The 17005-nt window shown below is 38.7% G+C and overlaps 1 protein-coding gene across 2 annotated transcripts in view; it reads left to right on the top strand.

Annotated features, from left to right (window-relative positions):
• The window catches only part of NT5DC1 (5'-nucleotidase domain containing 1), a 118330-nt gene that overhangs the window by 100455 nt on the left and 870 nt on the right, over positions 1-17005 (top strand). For both annotated transcript variants that reach the window (XM_057739707.1, XM_057739708.1), the window contains 3 exons: positions 6265-6383; positions 7513-7665; positions 11654-11816. In XM_057739707.1, coding sequence (XP_057595690.1) covers positions 6265-6383; positions 7513-7665; positions 11654-11816 — 435 coding nt within the window. The remainder of the gene's footprint in view (positions 1-6264; positions 6384-7512; positions 7666-11653; positions 11817-17005) is intronic.

A 17005-nucleotide genomic window follows, 5' to 3' on the forward strand; every position in this document is an offset into this window, starting at 1 on the left:
TCTCCCAGGCTAGCGATGTGCCTTTTGATGCCCTCTCATGATGCTGGGCCTGGGCACAAGCGCCTGCTCCAGTCAGCCAGTACCGGATCATGAGGTTAAACAGCCAGTACACTCACAGCTATTCTGTACCCACACAATCTTTCTGTTTTAATTGAATACTAATTCAATAAATTCCATGAGGTATTCAGTACTTTGTTATAAAACAGGCTTTGTGTTAGATGACTTTGCCCAGTTATAGGCTAATGTAAGTGTTCTGAGTATGTTTAAGGTAGACTAGGCTAATGTTCGGTAGGTTAGGTGTGTTAAAGGCATTTTTGACTTCAGATATTTTCAGCTTATGCTGGGTTTATCAGGTTATAACTCCATCGTAAATCAAGGAAGATTTATTTTTTTTAACTGAAGATAGTCAAATATGCATATATGCTGATGAGAATGGCCTATTACAGTTGCCTTCAGCTGTGGCAGTTTTGTTCCTCAGGACAACTTTGGCAATGTCTGGAGACATATTTGGTGTCACAACTTGGGAGGACGGATTCTACTGGCATCTAGTGGGTAGAGGCCAGAGATGCTGCTAGCCAGCCAACAACACACAGGACAGCACCCCTACTACCACCAAAAAAGAATTATCTGGCCCCAAATCTCAGTAGTGCCGAGGTTAAGCAACCCTGGCCTAGTAGAAAGGCAGGGATCGATGGTATTTTTTATATATTGGTTTACTGTCTTATATAAGTCCATGATGTTCAGAGATAATCAGGGATTCAGTCACTTTGCTGTACACCTGAAACTAACACAACATTGTAAATCAACTATATTCCAATGTAAAATAAAATTAAATTTAAAAAAATAATCAAGGATTCAAATAGTATTCTTCGTATTAAACCAGGAAAAAATTTCAGTGTTTTTCCCCTCTTCACAAACTTATATTTAAATACATTAACTAAGTACTCAATAAGTGTTTATTTTTACTTTCACTTGCAGGGTTTTCATATTTCATTCCAAGAAAATCCATATCTGTTCTTTACCTATAGTAGTACTTACTCTGTTTCACAAAGATCTTTGTTAAAATTTTACACAGACACACAAACACCAGTAATAAAACAAAGGACATTAAAAATATATCAAATTTTTAGCATATTGGAGACCACAAATGTATTACCTTATGCTGACAAATTACTGCACTTTATGCACTATTCCTATTTAATTGAAGAGTATCCAGAGGTATAAGGGAAATTTTAAAAACTATAATATAACCATGTAGAGATATCTATCTTACAACTTCTGTACAGCATTTTCCTGTGGTTTTATTGGATTTGAGGACTGACATAATAATGGTTATCCAAACTATATTTCAGATATTATATTCATTAAGACTTGGTAGTAATCTTGGCTGAATTTATATTATGAAAATGTTATAAATCTTAACTTTAAGAGAAGAAAAGCCTTAAAGTAGGACCCAAAGTCCTCTCACCATTGTCTGTAAGGATTAGTGTAAAATGCCTATGGACCTCAGAATGTACGGGATTTCCTGCTTTTATATGGATACAAAGAAAAGCTTGTCTGAGTTTTTTTACATCCAGAAGGGATCAGACTAGAAGATCTCTAAAATTCTTTCCAGCTTTAGTTTTCTGAGCCTCTGATTTAAAATATTTTAAGACACAGTGAATCCTGCAGTTTTTGGAGCTAATACAAAATAGTTAATTCACATTTAGAGGGCAACGAGACTGCCATAACTGTTGTTAATAAGAGGGTCATACTGCTCATGTTAAACAACCTCAAATACATTGTGTTCTGTGACAGTGTAGTCAGTGATTCTGATTCTTCTACCTCTAACTGCTCTGTTATCTCCTTTTCCACTGCTGGTTTCCCTTCACCTTTCGTCATCGATGTTCTCTAGCGTTCTGCACTGACCCTCCTTTCTTCTGCTGTTGTCAGCTCTTTAGCACCCTCTGGTTTTAACTGTCATCTATATGCTAATGACGCCTAATTCCTTAATTCTTGGCCTCACTTTTCCCTGACTTACAGAGGCCTGTTTCTATCTGTCTTATAGGCTCTTCATGCCCCACAGCCCCGGCATCACATGAAACTCGGCATATGTTTAACAGCTCATTAATTTCCCATATTCCGTAACTCTATTATAACTTTTCCAACTACACATCTTGCCCAAGCTAGGAAAATCAGTCATCCTCAGCTTCTCTCTCCCCTTCACAACTAACCTATGCTCCAGTTTTCTCAAGTTTGTCACCCACCACTCCCTTATCATCCCTTGTATGAATTGGTACATTGGTACATCAGGTCTGGATTATTACAGTGCTTAGCGGATCTCTCAGCCTTGTAACCCGCAAATCATTCCACGTACGGCAGTTAATGTTATTTGTTCAGGTTACGTTAGTTGGCCCACGTCAGTCCAGTGTCACGTAAATCAAATCATTGCTCCAAGTGACTAAAGTCAGAAGTAAAATTAAGGCAGAGAAGCTTGCTGGAATGCGAGGCGCGGCAATCCAATCCCAGAGACCCCAGCGCTGCAGCGTCCTCTGCGCAGTCGCGCAGGACTGTTGTCAGCCGTTGTCATGGAGATGCGGAAAGGGAGGGTGGTGCCCCGACAGGTTGGGGGCTGAGCTCCTCCATCCAGCTTGATCCCTACAGTGGCGTAAGGACTGCTTGGGGGCGGGGAACCTCTTCTAGGCAAAATCTGTTACCTTCCGACTCAGCTCCTCATCAGAGCGAAGGCTTGGTGGGGGTGGGGGAGGGAGTTTGCTCACCTTGCAAGATTGTAGATTCATTGAGGAGAGGGACCACGTCCGTCTCCTGCTAACAGCCACCCTTCCCTGTGCCGCCCAATCTGGAAATCATGACCCACTTTGCTGCCTTTGGTCTCTTGGGCTTAGCTGTCACCGATGCACTGACTCCCAAATCTTTCCCCAGCTGAGACGTCTTTTCTAGAACCTCATACCATATTGTGTGTTGTACACCAGACGACGCCACCCAGTATCTGAAATCAAACTTGATTCTTCTTCCACCTTGAAAGCAAACAACAACCAAACATGCTGGTCACCTTGTATTCCTTATCTTCATTACTTGACCATCTGCTGTATAAACCCAGCTGGAAAACTCTATCATATTCACCCTTTCACATCCAGGAGGCTGTGCATCAAATCCCGCGGGGTGGGGGGAGTGCTTTTGTTTCGTCTTGTTTTTTTCATAAAGTCCTGTTTAATCTACTCCAGAAATATCTCGTCTCTGCGTCCCCTTCCTGTTAAGCTTTTATCATTCTTCCCCATGAGGCTTCTAACTCCTCCCTCTGCCTCACTTTAGACCTCTATTTCTATCTCTTGCCCGCTGCCCTCAAATACTTTTCATTGACACAGATTTCTATTTGTCATTTGCTTTTAATTTTTTAATATATTTTATATTACTACTGTTAGGCTCACAACATAGTTAACACATTTATCACATGCACACAGAATCTCATTGGTTCCCCACTCCATATAGCACCCTAAGGCTAAATCTGGTTGCTAGATTACCTTGTCATCTTCATTCTGACTGCTCCCTACAGGTGCCCCTTACTCTGTCCTTGGTGAAATGAATGCCTTTTATTTTTCTATCAGGTTTTTTTTTTCCTCCTGTTCTCTCGATATCAGTGTTTCTCAGACTTTAAAGTACACCCAAATCACCTAGGGATCTTGTTAAAATGGAGATTCTGATTCAGTAAGGCTAGGCAAAGCCTTAGGTTTGCATTTCTAAACAGATTTTCTGTTGAAATAGATGCTACTGGTCAGAAGATCACCAGGACAGACTTTAGTAACACCAAGAGAATGTCTTAGTGAGTACTTTTAATTAAAGTTTGTTATTCTGAAAAGAAATAAATTTCCTATTGTATTAGGTGTGGAAATGAGCTAGATAGTTAAGCACATTTAAACCAAAGGAAAAGACTGAAGAAATTAACTGCTATTAGTTATTAAAGAATTATAAATTAATATTAAACGACCAAAATCAAAGTAGATAAGGCTAAGAGTTTCACTTTATTTTCTATTAAATTTGCTCCAGCTCACTGGTATTTATTTCCTTTAATAGTATAATTTCCATTTTATAGTCCCCAACACAGGCAGGCATTTTAGCAGCTATTTTACTTTAAAAATATCTCACTGCCCATTCCAAAAACAATGGAGAAAATGCATATAAAAATCCACAATTGGGACATTTTTCTAGCTCAGAATTGAAGAAGGGATGTATAAAAGTAAATATGAACTGTTCAGACAAGTTTATATAAGAAGGAGTCCTAGAAATCAGCAAAATTGTAAATATATTTTAATCATTGTTTAGTAAACCCCTAGCAAGTCACAGATTACTATTAGAAGATAAGCATTCTGAGCTCAGGGGCTCATACCATCTAGTTCACTGCCATATCCCTTGCACCTAAATTGGCCTGTGAAAGATTGTTGAAATAGAGTGAAAAAAGAAAAGAAAGAAAATGAGTTGTTTCTAGCTCAGATTCTGTTTGATCTCACCAGGCAAATTCTGTCATGTTTGTAACTTTTTCCTTGTAACAATATTTCACGTCTGTCAATAAAGGACTATTAAATAAATCATGGAATTAAAAAACAGGCAGATCAACAATGTATTATCTATAAAATAAAGTTGTAAAAAAAATCAAGTTGTAGAACAATGTGCAGAATATGCTGATATTTACATTTAAAAGGGAGGAGGGGTCGTGGGTGTTATATTAGTTTGCCAGGGCTACTGTAACAAAATACCACAGACCAAGTGGCTTAAACAATAGAAAATTGTAAAGTAAAGGGATAGCAGTTAGGACTTCTTAAACACTATGTGGCCCACACTCTTCCATGTGCTTCATCTGTATTAATTCACTTGTACACTCACTCTATGAGGGAAGTACTATTACTACCTCCATTTTAAAACTGAGGAAACAAATCACAGTCCCTCTCTTATCCCCTTTGTCCTCCTTTACTTTTTTTTTTCTGTTATACTTATTATCTTCTCATATATTTTTTAGTTAAACTTTTTCAAATCAGTGTCATCATTGTACTCCTTGCAGGGCACATTTATTTATATTACAGAAAATAAAAGTTCGTATAACTGTTTCCCATAGACCGTGAAAAGAAGTGTGAAAGTATTTGGGTTTATGAAGCTTGTGCTTGAAGCCTCCTTGAGTTTGTTCCCTTGGATTCTATAGCTTCCACCTCCGCTCTGATGCTTTCACAGTCTACGTTGTCTCCCTACTGCTGGAATTAGTAGTTTTCTGAGTCCCACGGCTTCCCAGTTACAGAGGTTCTACCAGAGCCCTGGAGGCTGCCCTGCGTGCATCAGTACCCCTGCAGGGGGCTGGAAACAGGGAGGGGGAGAGGGGTGTTTGTGTAAAGTGAGTTTTTTGTTTTGGTCTTTGTATAAAGAAGGGTTCTTTTCCTTTTTGTTGATTACTGAGTCCCAGTATTTGAGAAAATATGATCGTATAGGTTTATTTTGTTTTTAATAAGCAATAGAAAGGTTCCCTTCCCACTGTTCCTGCACAGTGGGCCTCCACATATCAAATGTACATTTGCTTTCAAAAATCCTTGTGTAAATTACTCATTTTCCAGTTTCCGTCCCACCCACATTATTTACATGGTAAGACATTTTGTGCTAAGTTAAGACAGACAGACAGGCAAACTTGAGAAATAATTGGTTTTCACTGTGTTCCTCCAGGAATATGCTGAGTCTTCTTAGACTCTTAATGTTAGGCTAATACACAGCTGGTTTTAGACCTACTCTTGAGAGAATAGTAGGGTTTTCATTTGATTGTGTAGAAGAATTAAAAAGTGGCTGCTGAAATGTCAACCAAATAGGCATAAATATCCCTTGACCTTAAGCTGCCAGTTGCTGTGATGTGGCTTTAATTATCTGTAAATGTGTTTTTAGAATTCCTTGTTCAAAATACCTCAGGTTTTGGAGAAATTCACTTCGTTTTATTGTGATATGTTGGACTCATTATCACCATTAATGGGAGAGACTGTGCCTTTGTGAAGGCAGAGGGTATATGGGGTATCTCTGTGCCTTCCTCTCACATTTGCTGCAAACTTAAAACCACTCTTTAAAAAAAATCTTTAAAAGGAATATATATTTATTTCCATGAAGGTGCTTATGTATATAGGCGATCCCTACGTTGTTCCTTCTTGTACGTGTCCTACAGCCATGCCAGAGCGTGGTCTGTCCAACTGGGTGCTGTCAGACTTGATTAAAAAGTATATGGTTGTCACACTGTGTTTTCAGAGAATGACGAGGAGCAGGAGGCGCTGCCGTCTCTGGATAAACCCGGCTGGTACTCCCAAGGGAATGCTGTCCACCTTTATGAGCTTCTGAAGAAAATGACTTGCAGACCTGAACCCAAGGTATTTTCTGATGGAGGTAGAGTCCTTGGGGCCCACTTGGAGATATAAACCCTTGTAAACTAAAACCATAACTTGAAATGCAGTCAGCATGGTTATCTGTAAGGGAACCATCTGCCTGTGCCTATCTGCCAGCTTCCTCATCTACCTCTTCTGCGTAAATAAGCCTTTCCTTTGTTGATGTATTGAGTCTTTATCTGTAACAGAGAAAAGCAGATATTCCAAGCAGGAGGCCACGGACCTAGGAGATGCACTGGAATAGTGTGTGGGTTACCTGAGGAATGTTACCCTGATAACTGTCCATCAAAAACATTTTTATATGTGAAACAAGCATTAACTGATTATACTACAGACTAAAGACACATTGGCTTTTAACATCCTAGTCACACTGTTGATGTCGGACATTGGTATATTTTTAACAGTAGGATGCTTTCTTCTAAAAAATGTTTGCCTGGAACCTCATGAGGCCGGGTCAGTGGGTCACTGAGCCCTGCTCCACTGGCTGCCACACTGTCACAACCCCTTGGGGACCCCTGACTTGGAGGTTCTAGTTCATATTCCCTTAACCTTGTTTTCTCATCTGTAAATTAATAAGAGGTGTGGACTGGATCAATGAGGCTTTGCCTCAGAATATCTGGGAAGTTCCCCAGAGTCCACTTGCGCAACCCCCCATGCCACTCTCTCCCCCCCACCCACCGAGATTCTGTTTCAGCAGGTCTGGGTGGTTCCCAGAAACTTTGGTAAATCAGTTGTGTTGTGTGTTCCTGCTAATCTAACCCTCTGTAACAGGTTGTCTCCAATATCTCAGCAGCTCTTCAATTCCAGGGGCAGGTTTAACTGTAAACATATGGGCTCTTTCATTTTCATTTCAGAAAATTGAATAAATTTACTTGTCTTCTGCCTTTCTTCCACCTGCAAATGAATTCTGTAACTTCTTAAACCTGACACCCTGTGAATCAAATAGGACAAGTCGATGGTCCCTGTGAAGTTATTCAAGGAACTTTAAGATGTTTATGCAACTTTTACATGACTTACTCTGATACCTGCTGATGGTTTCTGCCTCCTATAAAATGAACAGCAGTCTCTTTCACAGTTCTCACGTCTCAAACAGAATTTGCTGTCTGACTTACAGGTTGTTTACTTTGGTGACAGTATGCATTCAGATATTTTCCCAGCCTGTCATTATAGTAATTGGGAGACAGTCCTCATCCTGGAAGAGCTCAGAGCGGACAGAGACGGGAAGCCTGAGGAATCAGAGCCTCTAGAGAAAAAAGGAAAATATGAGGTAAGGGTCTTCTTTGGTTCTTTCCTTGAAAGAAAAAATCTTTATGTTTAACATGTCTTAGAAACTGCTTGTTTGTGCCAAGAGCGATGAAATCTGTTGGCAATTATTGTGATCTTCATGCCATCTCAGCCCTACAGTTGATCTTGTTGATAGTTTTTAAATGATGCCAAGATAATGCTGTTGACCATCTGTCTGTCTTCCGGATTCTCTGCTTTCATCCAGTGCTCTGCCACCATGGCTGGGTTTTGGCTGACGATGAGGTAGCCAGATCCTGACTCCCTGTAGTTGTTATATTCTGTGTCTCCTTTGCTTGGCCATGAAACCCCGTGGGCTCTCTCTTCGTTGGTCTAACTTAACTAAATTGGTAGCTCCCTCAAAGTTACTCCTGAGCCACCCAAAGTGAACTTAGGTAAAGACTCGAAGGGAAGAAAAGTAAAATATGTCATAAATCTAGAAAGGGAAAATAGTGTAAAACGCAAAACTAAGTAGAGAAGAAAGATCAGGAAATAAAGCGTAGTTTTCTAAATTCATTCCAGTGGAACAATCTAAAAAAGAAGGGAAAACACAAGTCAAAAAACAAATATCAAATCAAAAAATAACAACAACAAAAAAAGAAATAAACTATCAAGCCATGAAAAAACACGGAGGGAACCTTAAGTGCATACTACTAAGTGAAAGAAGGCAGGCTGAAAAGGTTTGCGTACTGTAGGCAACTATGTGACATTCTGGAAAAGACAGCTGTAGGGACAGGGAAAAGACCAGTGGGTGCCCCAGGGCTCAGGGGCGAAAGAGATGCTCTATTTTTTTGTAAACCTGAAACTGTTCTAAGAAATAAAGTCTATCTTAAAAAAGAGTAGCTGTAAGTAGATGCAAGAGAATGTTAGGATAAAGGAGTCAGGAGTCTATGAGGTTTCCACTGAGTAGCATTTAGTCTTCAGTGTGACACTGGAAGTTCTGTGAACTGAGTTAAGAAAAGCTTTAAAATAACCTTCCAGGAGGTGGGTCTTCTAACTTAAGGGATTTGGGAGGAGGTTTGCCCTAAAGAGAGGTACAGAGATCTGGTTTCTTCAGAATGATTTGAGAATCTATAACCAGTCTTAAGAAGAATCAGTGGAAATGTCTCCTTCAGCATTACATAAACAGTAGCTCCATCTTTCTCCTACAGACCCCTTTTTTTATTAATTACTTATAAACACATCATGAACAAAGAGTTAATAATTGGCTTGTAGGAAATAGTGGGTCAATAGCTTGAAGATTTTATTTTCCAAGATAGAATTGAAATCATGTTCCTTTATCATCAAACTCCACCTCCTCACCCCACCCCTGCTCCAATGAATATTATGTCCTTAAATCCACTCACTGTGACTGACAGGATTTGGTAGCTCTCTGTTGGGTGTATACACACACACACATATTTCAGAACAGTACTCAAAACTTTTATCACAACTATCAGACATAAGTAGGAACTTACTGGATTAGCAGAGATACCTTAATAAGGCCACTCATTATTAAACAACCATCCTGACACTATTATCTTGTTCAGCATATACTAAGTTTTTAGTTTGTGCAAGCCTCCATACTGTGACTATCAGGGACTTATAATTGAATCATACACAGATGCTTTTAACAGAGTATGTTTGTGGATGAAAGGGGTTGGGGGGCTTGAGTATACAAAGCATAACTGCCTTGAGAGGGTACAAGTTATAAAAGAATTACAAACAAGACAGGATGGTTACTTCATTGAGGAGAATTAGGGAAAATTTTATAAAAAATGTAGAATGTGAGGTAAACATTGAAGGACAGGTACATTTTCAGCTGATAGAAATGGCAACATTCCTGGTTCAGGAAATAACATGAATAAGTGTACAGAGATTGTAATGTATAGGCTACAATACACAGTCTTGACTATATAACAGCAGATGTGTAGCTTTGTCAGCCAAAGGACTCACTAACAGTTTCTGGATGTGCAGGTAGCAGGGTCGAAGCTCTCATTTAGCAGCTGTGTGAAGGATGGGCACAGCTGATGGGAAGGGATGCTGTGGGAGGCTGTTCCAGCAGCCTGTAACTAGAGGTGATACAAACATGAACAAGTGCGCAGTAGTGGAGAGAGAGTATGTGGCTGATGTCCTGGAGGCACAACTGATAATCTGGGTGCTGGTGGTATGTGTTGAGACTCAAAACAGATGGTTTTCAAGCACAAGCAATTGGAATTGATGGGTTTTATTCATATAAGTATGGAAGTCACAAGAAAGAGCTGGTTTTGTGAGGAGAGTGATATGATTGGTTTAATGTTGAATCCCTTTCTTCAAATAGTTGGAGGATGAGATGAAACTGGTTTGGGAGATAGGTTAGGACAGTTGAGAAAAATTGGGACATAGATGTCTAAATGAGAGAGACTAGAGAGACAGAGAAGAAGGGAAGATAGAAACTTGGTGAGGACACTTACCATTAAAGGATGAAATCTATAAGATATAAAGGCTTAATGAAAATAGGAGTGCATCTTGTTGATATATTCAAGAAATGGTATGATTCTTTTGATTAGTGATATATATATTTTATATTTGAGAAAATGAGTCATTGAAACTTCAGCATCAGAATGAACAAAGATTAAAGATTAGCATCTGTCCATTCTGGCTGCTGTAACAAAATACCAGTAGACTGGCTGGCTTAGAAACAACAAACATGTATTTCTCAGAGTTCTAGAGACTGGGAAGTCCAAGATCATAGTGCCAGCAGATTCACAGTCTGGTGAGGGCCCATTTCCTCATAGACCACCATCTTCTCCCTGTACCCTCACATGGCAGAAGGGAGAAGCTAGCTCTCTGGGATCTCTTTTACAAGGACACTAATGAGGGCTTCATGAGGGCTCCACCCTCATGACCTAAGCACCTCTTCAAGGCCTCACCTCATCATTCCATCATCTTGGGGGTTAGGATTTCAACATCTGAATTTTGGAAGGACACAGACATTTAGACAGTAACAGCATCCATAATATATTGAACTAGAAAGGGAAAACAGGTCTATTTTCCTCTTTTCGAGGAATAACACAACCCAGATTACTATGTGTTATCTACATATAGCCTCTGTGACATGAGTCACTGCTTCTCACACATTATTTAGAAAAGCAATGAACTAAAGTTACACTATAAACTTCTCTTTATACCTTGAGAAATTATATTTAAATACACCTTAAATGTACACACAAAAGTGTAGATATTTATATTCCATAGTGCTCTTAAATAGCTTTGGTGCAATCCAAATAGATGCTTTCTAAGTGATTTCTAAACACCATCTAAACACCATCATCTGAAAAAACTTATAATTTCATCCTGCTTCACAAAGTGAGTGCCAGCGCAAAGAATCATGAATCTAAAGGCATACTTGGGACTCTTTGCTGCTCCAAAGTGAAGAAAAGGGTGACAGATTTTATAATCTAAATTACATGGATGTGATAGGATTTTATTCAGTTCTTAGTCTTATACTACACCCATAAAACACTGAAGTATTTTTTGAATGAGTCTTTTATTTAGTCTACAGTTTTTCTTTGCCTGCTATGTCCTAGGCACTAAACCTTGGGGATACACTAATACATGAGATAGTTCCTAACCTTATATAGTTCATAATCTGTCCAGGGCAAAATGTAAATAGTATGATAATTGTAAGATAGTATGAGAAGTACTATATTAGGGATAAATTCAGAGTGTGAGAAAATGAAGGAGACCTAATCCAGCCTAACTGTGGGAAGTCACGGAAAATATCCCAGGTGGCATCCAAGCCAGATCCCAAAGAGGTTCCCATATGTAGCCAGAGAATACTTTAAAGGACTACTAAGCTTTGTTTTACTTTTTATATAGTATATAGTCTGGTTAAAGTTAACTGAAATTCCTACAGAGTTTTTCTATTTTGATTTACTTAGTGGTGGAAAAAAACTTATAATGAGGTTGAATGCTAATTAATCACAATTTCATTGTTCTATTTCTTGTTTCAGGGATCAAAGCCTCTAAATACATTATCTAAAAAATGGGGCTCTTTTTTTATTGATTCAGCTTCTGGACTGGAAAATACAGAAGATTCCTTGGTTTATACATGGTCTTGTAAGAGAATCAGTGCTTACAGCACTATTGCAATTCCAAGTATTGAAGCAATAGCAGGTAAGAGGGAAAATACTTATAAAGCTTTACCTGTTAATGAACAGCAATGACCTGAAGTACTAGAATTCTTTTCTTTAAAAGAAGAAAATCTTCCCATGACATTTATAGATTTTTCTTGGGTAACATCTAGATATGGCAGTTTAGGTAATTAGGACCTGCCCCTCCACTGGAGCCAATGACAAATGCTGTACAATTTTTTTTTTTTTTTTTTTTTAAGTCTACCTGGAGTCATAGGATAAAGCTAGGGCAAAGTTACCAGAACACGATGCTAAGGAGGCCAAGTAAGGTGAACCTGACTTGGGGGGCTGCTTTTCCCCGTTTGCTAACTCAAGAGAAGACACTCAAAGAAGTGAGTGGCCTTCTGGTAGTTTCATGAACCTACAGCGGCAGAAAGTGGAAGGCAGGGCCTGCTAAAGGAGGGATGGGCCTGGTGGACTCTCTCAATCTGTGTTGAGACCCTCTAGGATGAATTAGAAGTAGGCATTCACAGGAACTGAAGCTCAGCTTTAAATCAGCTGAATCTCTAAAATTGGATTGAGAAGATTCTAGATTGGTAGTGCCCCGAAGCACCTGGTAAAAATCAAAGACTGTTCTCTTTTAAGAAAGATAACATCATTCTAGGACTCAGTTATTTCAAAAAACAATCAATATAAGGTTCAGCACATAATAAAAAATAATCAGATACACAGGATATGAGACTGCACTCACAGAAATAACCAAGTTCAGGTACAGAAAAAAAAAAAAAAGAATGAGAAATTTGGTAGCTATATAAAAACTATTTAAAAATGGAAATTCTAAAACTGAAATATTAAAAAGTCAAAATTAAATGCTTAATGAGGGGGACTTCCTAGGTTGCGCAATGGTTAAGAATCCGTCTGCCAATGCAGGGGACACGAGTTCAATCCCTGCCCCAGGAAGGTACCACGTGCTGCAGAGCAGCTAAGCCTGTGCACCACAACTATTGAGCCTGCACTCTAGAGCCCATGAGCCACAGCTACTGAGCCCATGTGCTGCAACTACTGAAGCACACGCACCTAGAGCCCATGCTCCACAACAAGAGAGGCCACCACAGTGAGGAGTCCATGCACCACAACGAAGAGTAGTCCCCACTCGCCGCAACCAGAGAAAGCCTGTGTGCAGCAACGAAGACCCAACATAACCAATAAAATAAATAATTTAAAAAAAAAAAGCTTAATGGATGGGTTTAACAGAAGATTAGACACAGGAAAAGTGAATTAGCACACTGGAAAATAGGCCCAAAAGAAAATACAGAAAGAAGCCTGAAGTCAGAAGAGCATGGAAGATACAGAAGAGAGACTAAGAGACACAGGAGATATAATGAGAAGGAATGAGTCCTACAATTAGAATCTTAGGAGATGAGAGAATAAGCCAAAAGCAATAGCTACAAACTTTCCAAAAATGATGAAAGAAAATAAGCCAAAGGTTTAAGTAGCCCAAAGAACTGAAACACAATAAGTAAATAAAAGGAAATCCCAAAGTTAACTGCTAAAGACCAGGTAATTAATATTAAAAGCAATCAGCCTAGAGCCTGTCATAGAGAGCAAAGTAAGCCAGAAAGAGAGAAACAAATACTGTATGCTAACTCATATACATGGAATCTAAAAAAATGGTTCTGATGAACCCAGTGACAGGGCAAGAATAAAGATGGAGATGTAGAGAACGGACTTGAGGACATGGCGGGGCGGGGCGGGGCGGGGGGGATGCGAAGGGGAAGCTGGGACGAAGTGAGAGAGTAGCATTGACGTATATACACTACCAAATGTAAAACAGATAGCTAGTGGGAAGTTGCCGCATAACATAGGGAGATCAACCTGATGATGGATGATGACTTAGAGGGCTGGAATAGGGAGGGTGGGAGAGAATCGTGGGAGGGAGGGCATATGAGGATTTATGTATAAATAGAGCTGATTCACTTTGGTGTACAAAAAAAAAACTAGCACAACAGTGTAAAGCAATTATATTCCAATAAAGCTTAAAAAAAAAAAAAGCAGAGGGTAAAGGCAGATTGATTTCAAAGGAGCATTGCAAAAGAGTGAGATATTGACATCTGACTTCCCAGAAGCAAAAGAAGCCAAAAGAGAGTAGGATATCTTTAAAATGTTGAAAGAAAATGGTTGTCAGATTTGATGGAATTCTATACCAAGTAAAGATATCATTAAAGAATAAAAAGAAAATATTTTTAGACAGACAAAAATGGAGAAAATATATCTCCAGAAGACCTGCACTATAGAGAATACTAAAGGGTATTGTTCTTCTTGCAAAAATAAGAATGATCCCTGTTGGAAGACTGGAGATGCAAGAAGAAATAAATATATAGCAACAAAAGGATAGGTGAATAAGTTAAAATGAATGTTCACAGTTAGAAACAATTTTAAAAAATCCTGTGGGATTTAAAGAAAGAAGTTTAAGACATGACACCAGTGGCATGTAAATCCCTAAGTGGGACACCTGGAGTGAAAGTGTCCTGACATCCTTGTGTTATATGGCAGAGGATGAGAGTCTGTTAGATATTAAGTCAGAAATGCATCTTGCAATCTCTAAGATAACTGCTAAAAGAATTGTAATTATACACATACTGAGCTAATTATGGAAAATAATTTTAAAACCCAAAAGAGAACAAAAATGGAGAGAAAAATGGGGAGAAAAGGATACAGCAAGTTTGAGTATCAAAAGATAGAGACAATACCATGTTAATGGTAACCAAAAGAAGCTTAGAGTTAGCTCTGTTAATATGAAGGAGAAAAACCCGTTAGTAACATGAGAGAGAATCACTTCAAATAATAAATTCTGTTTTCAGAAAAAATATCACTGAAAATCCGAGGTATCCACCCTCTCTTCTCTCAGGTCAAAATGTAATCCCTCCCTGTTTTCTCAGTACCAAGAAACTGCTGAAAAATCTCCTCTGCTTTACAGAGGGCTATGTTTCTGCTTGCTTCTTAGTTTCCTCAAGTTCCCTTGCGGAGTTTGGCAAAGGGCTTGAGTCTAGAATCCAGTTCTCTATCCCTTCCTTCATAGCAGGTTCCAGCCCTTCAGTTTTTGTCTCTGTAGCCCTTCAAGACTGCCAAATCTCTTCTGGTTTTTCTGCTGCTGGTTAACTGCCCTTGCCCCGCCCCCAGCCAGAATTCAGGCACCTAAAGGGAAAAGCTGTGGCAGAATGTTGGCTCACCTCACAGCTGCTTGTTCCTTGACAGGAGCGTGTGTCCTCGGGTCTTAGTTGCCTCTTCAACTCTCTATGACTTCACTGTGATGTTTTCATTTTATCCAGCTTTTATAGTTGTCTCAGCTCCAGTTCAGAAGTGGAAGTCTACTTTTTTTTTGAACCTCAGATTCTTCTTAAGCTGGGTGTCCCACTCTCATAGGGTGGACGTGAGAGAAAGTAAAGCAAGACATTTATCTGGTGTTTATTGGTAGTATGATGATGACGATCCTAAGATGTGTGACCTTCCCAAAGGTCCGTCCTCTGTGCCAGGATGCAAATCCAGTATGTCAGTATATCCTCCTCACGGAAATAATCTCATCCTCACGAGTTTCAAAAGAATGGCTTTTTCCATTTTTTTCCATGCTTACACACATAAAAATTAAAGAATATATTCCTTCCTTTTACATACAGTTTTCCTGTTAAAGAAATGGACCTTGTAACTTGAAGGGAAGGACTGGCCCAGAATTAAACTATTATTTTCAGTTTTTATTTTTCACTCTTCTTTCCTTTGTAGTTACTCAGATTTATAATGAGAGAGTAGGGTTGTGTGATAATGGAAGTCACTGAATTACTCTGAAGTACCTGGATAGAAACTGTTCAGTGGGATATGGTTGTGAAATAGAATGAGAGTCAAAGAAAAGTGACTCTCCATTATTCTAGGATTTAAATATTTCTCAAAAAAATGGGAAAATAATCCCCTGTCTCTCTTCTGGGGTAATCGCTTCTTAAAGAAGCAGTAACAACATCAGTGTGTCTCCCATTTTCATTTTCCAAAAGCTTTCTTCCTCAGCACCCTGGAACAGAACTTGGCAGAGCCTTTGTCTCCTAACTTTTCTGAGGAAAAAATATAGTCGGACTCACCAGTGGTCAAACAAAGCCATAAACAAGCAGATTTGGGGTGGGGGCAGAATGAGAGAGTTGGTATGTAATATTCAATTGTTGATTTGATGTGCAAGACATTTCCTCAAAAAGCAAAGTGTTAGTCTCTCTTTAACTTAGCACTCATTGCTTATGATCACATTCTCATAAGGAAATTATATCTCACGCAGAACTTGAAATCATTTTAGTAACATATTCAGTAAATTTGGATAGTACTGTGTAATTTACCTCCAAGTAAGAAAAATGGCTGAAAGAAAAATAATAGTGTGATGGTCATAGCTCTCTAGACATGTTGAAGATAGAATCTTTATATAAATATTATCCTGCCAATATCCTGTTTCTTTACTCATCGATATTCTGTTAGATGTGGTTCTCTATTGACATTTAAATGCTTAGAAGCTATTTTTATAGATGTTATAAAAAATTTGCAATATACATTACCTTGATGGTTGGTTTATAAGCATTTTGATAATGTAATCATTTTAACCTTTATAATAATAATAGGATGTGTATAGGAAAGACAGAGAAAGAAGTGGCTGGGTCAGTTCAGCCTGCATCTTTTTGGTGGCTTATAAGAAATCCAGGACCTCAGAGGCACTATTTTAGAAACTCAGTTTTATCAGTGTACTTTCCAATGCCTTTTAATGAGCATTTTTAATGGCTCAAAATATGCTCCAGCTAATTTGAAGCAGTGAAGACCAGTGAAGTTCATTAATACCAAATGTTTTTCTGTTTATAGTAATCTTAGCTTTCTCTGGCCTCAGAAAGGCAGTGTTCCTTCTTCCCAATCTTTAGTACTAGTTTTCTCCCCATAAGAATTAACTGTTTGGGTCTTAATGATTGTCACTGGCATTTAATATAATGTATAATTTTTATGTTAGTATCGTTTTCAGAATACTCAGTACTACCAAATAAGGTTTTACTTGTGAAATAAGGATTACTACCCAGTATCTGCATGTGGAATGAATATCATTACATGACATATAATGTTTCACTTGTAATATTTCTGATAATGGTTCTTTGAAGAAACTTGAGAAGAAAAGATCTGAAGGCTAGCTTTTGAGATACTTATGTGAAGATGTCACAATGT

This window comes from Hippopotamus amphibius, chromosome 6 (genome assembly GCF_030028045.1).
Source record: "Hippopotamus amphibius kiboko isolate mHipAmp2 chromosome 6, mHipAmp2.hap2, whole genome shotgun sequence".
In the NCBI taxonomy this organism is placed as follows: domain Eukaryota; kingdom Metazoa; phylum Chordata; class Mammalia; order Artiodactyla; family Hippopotamidae; genus Hippopotamus; species Hippopotamus amphibius.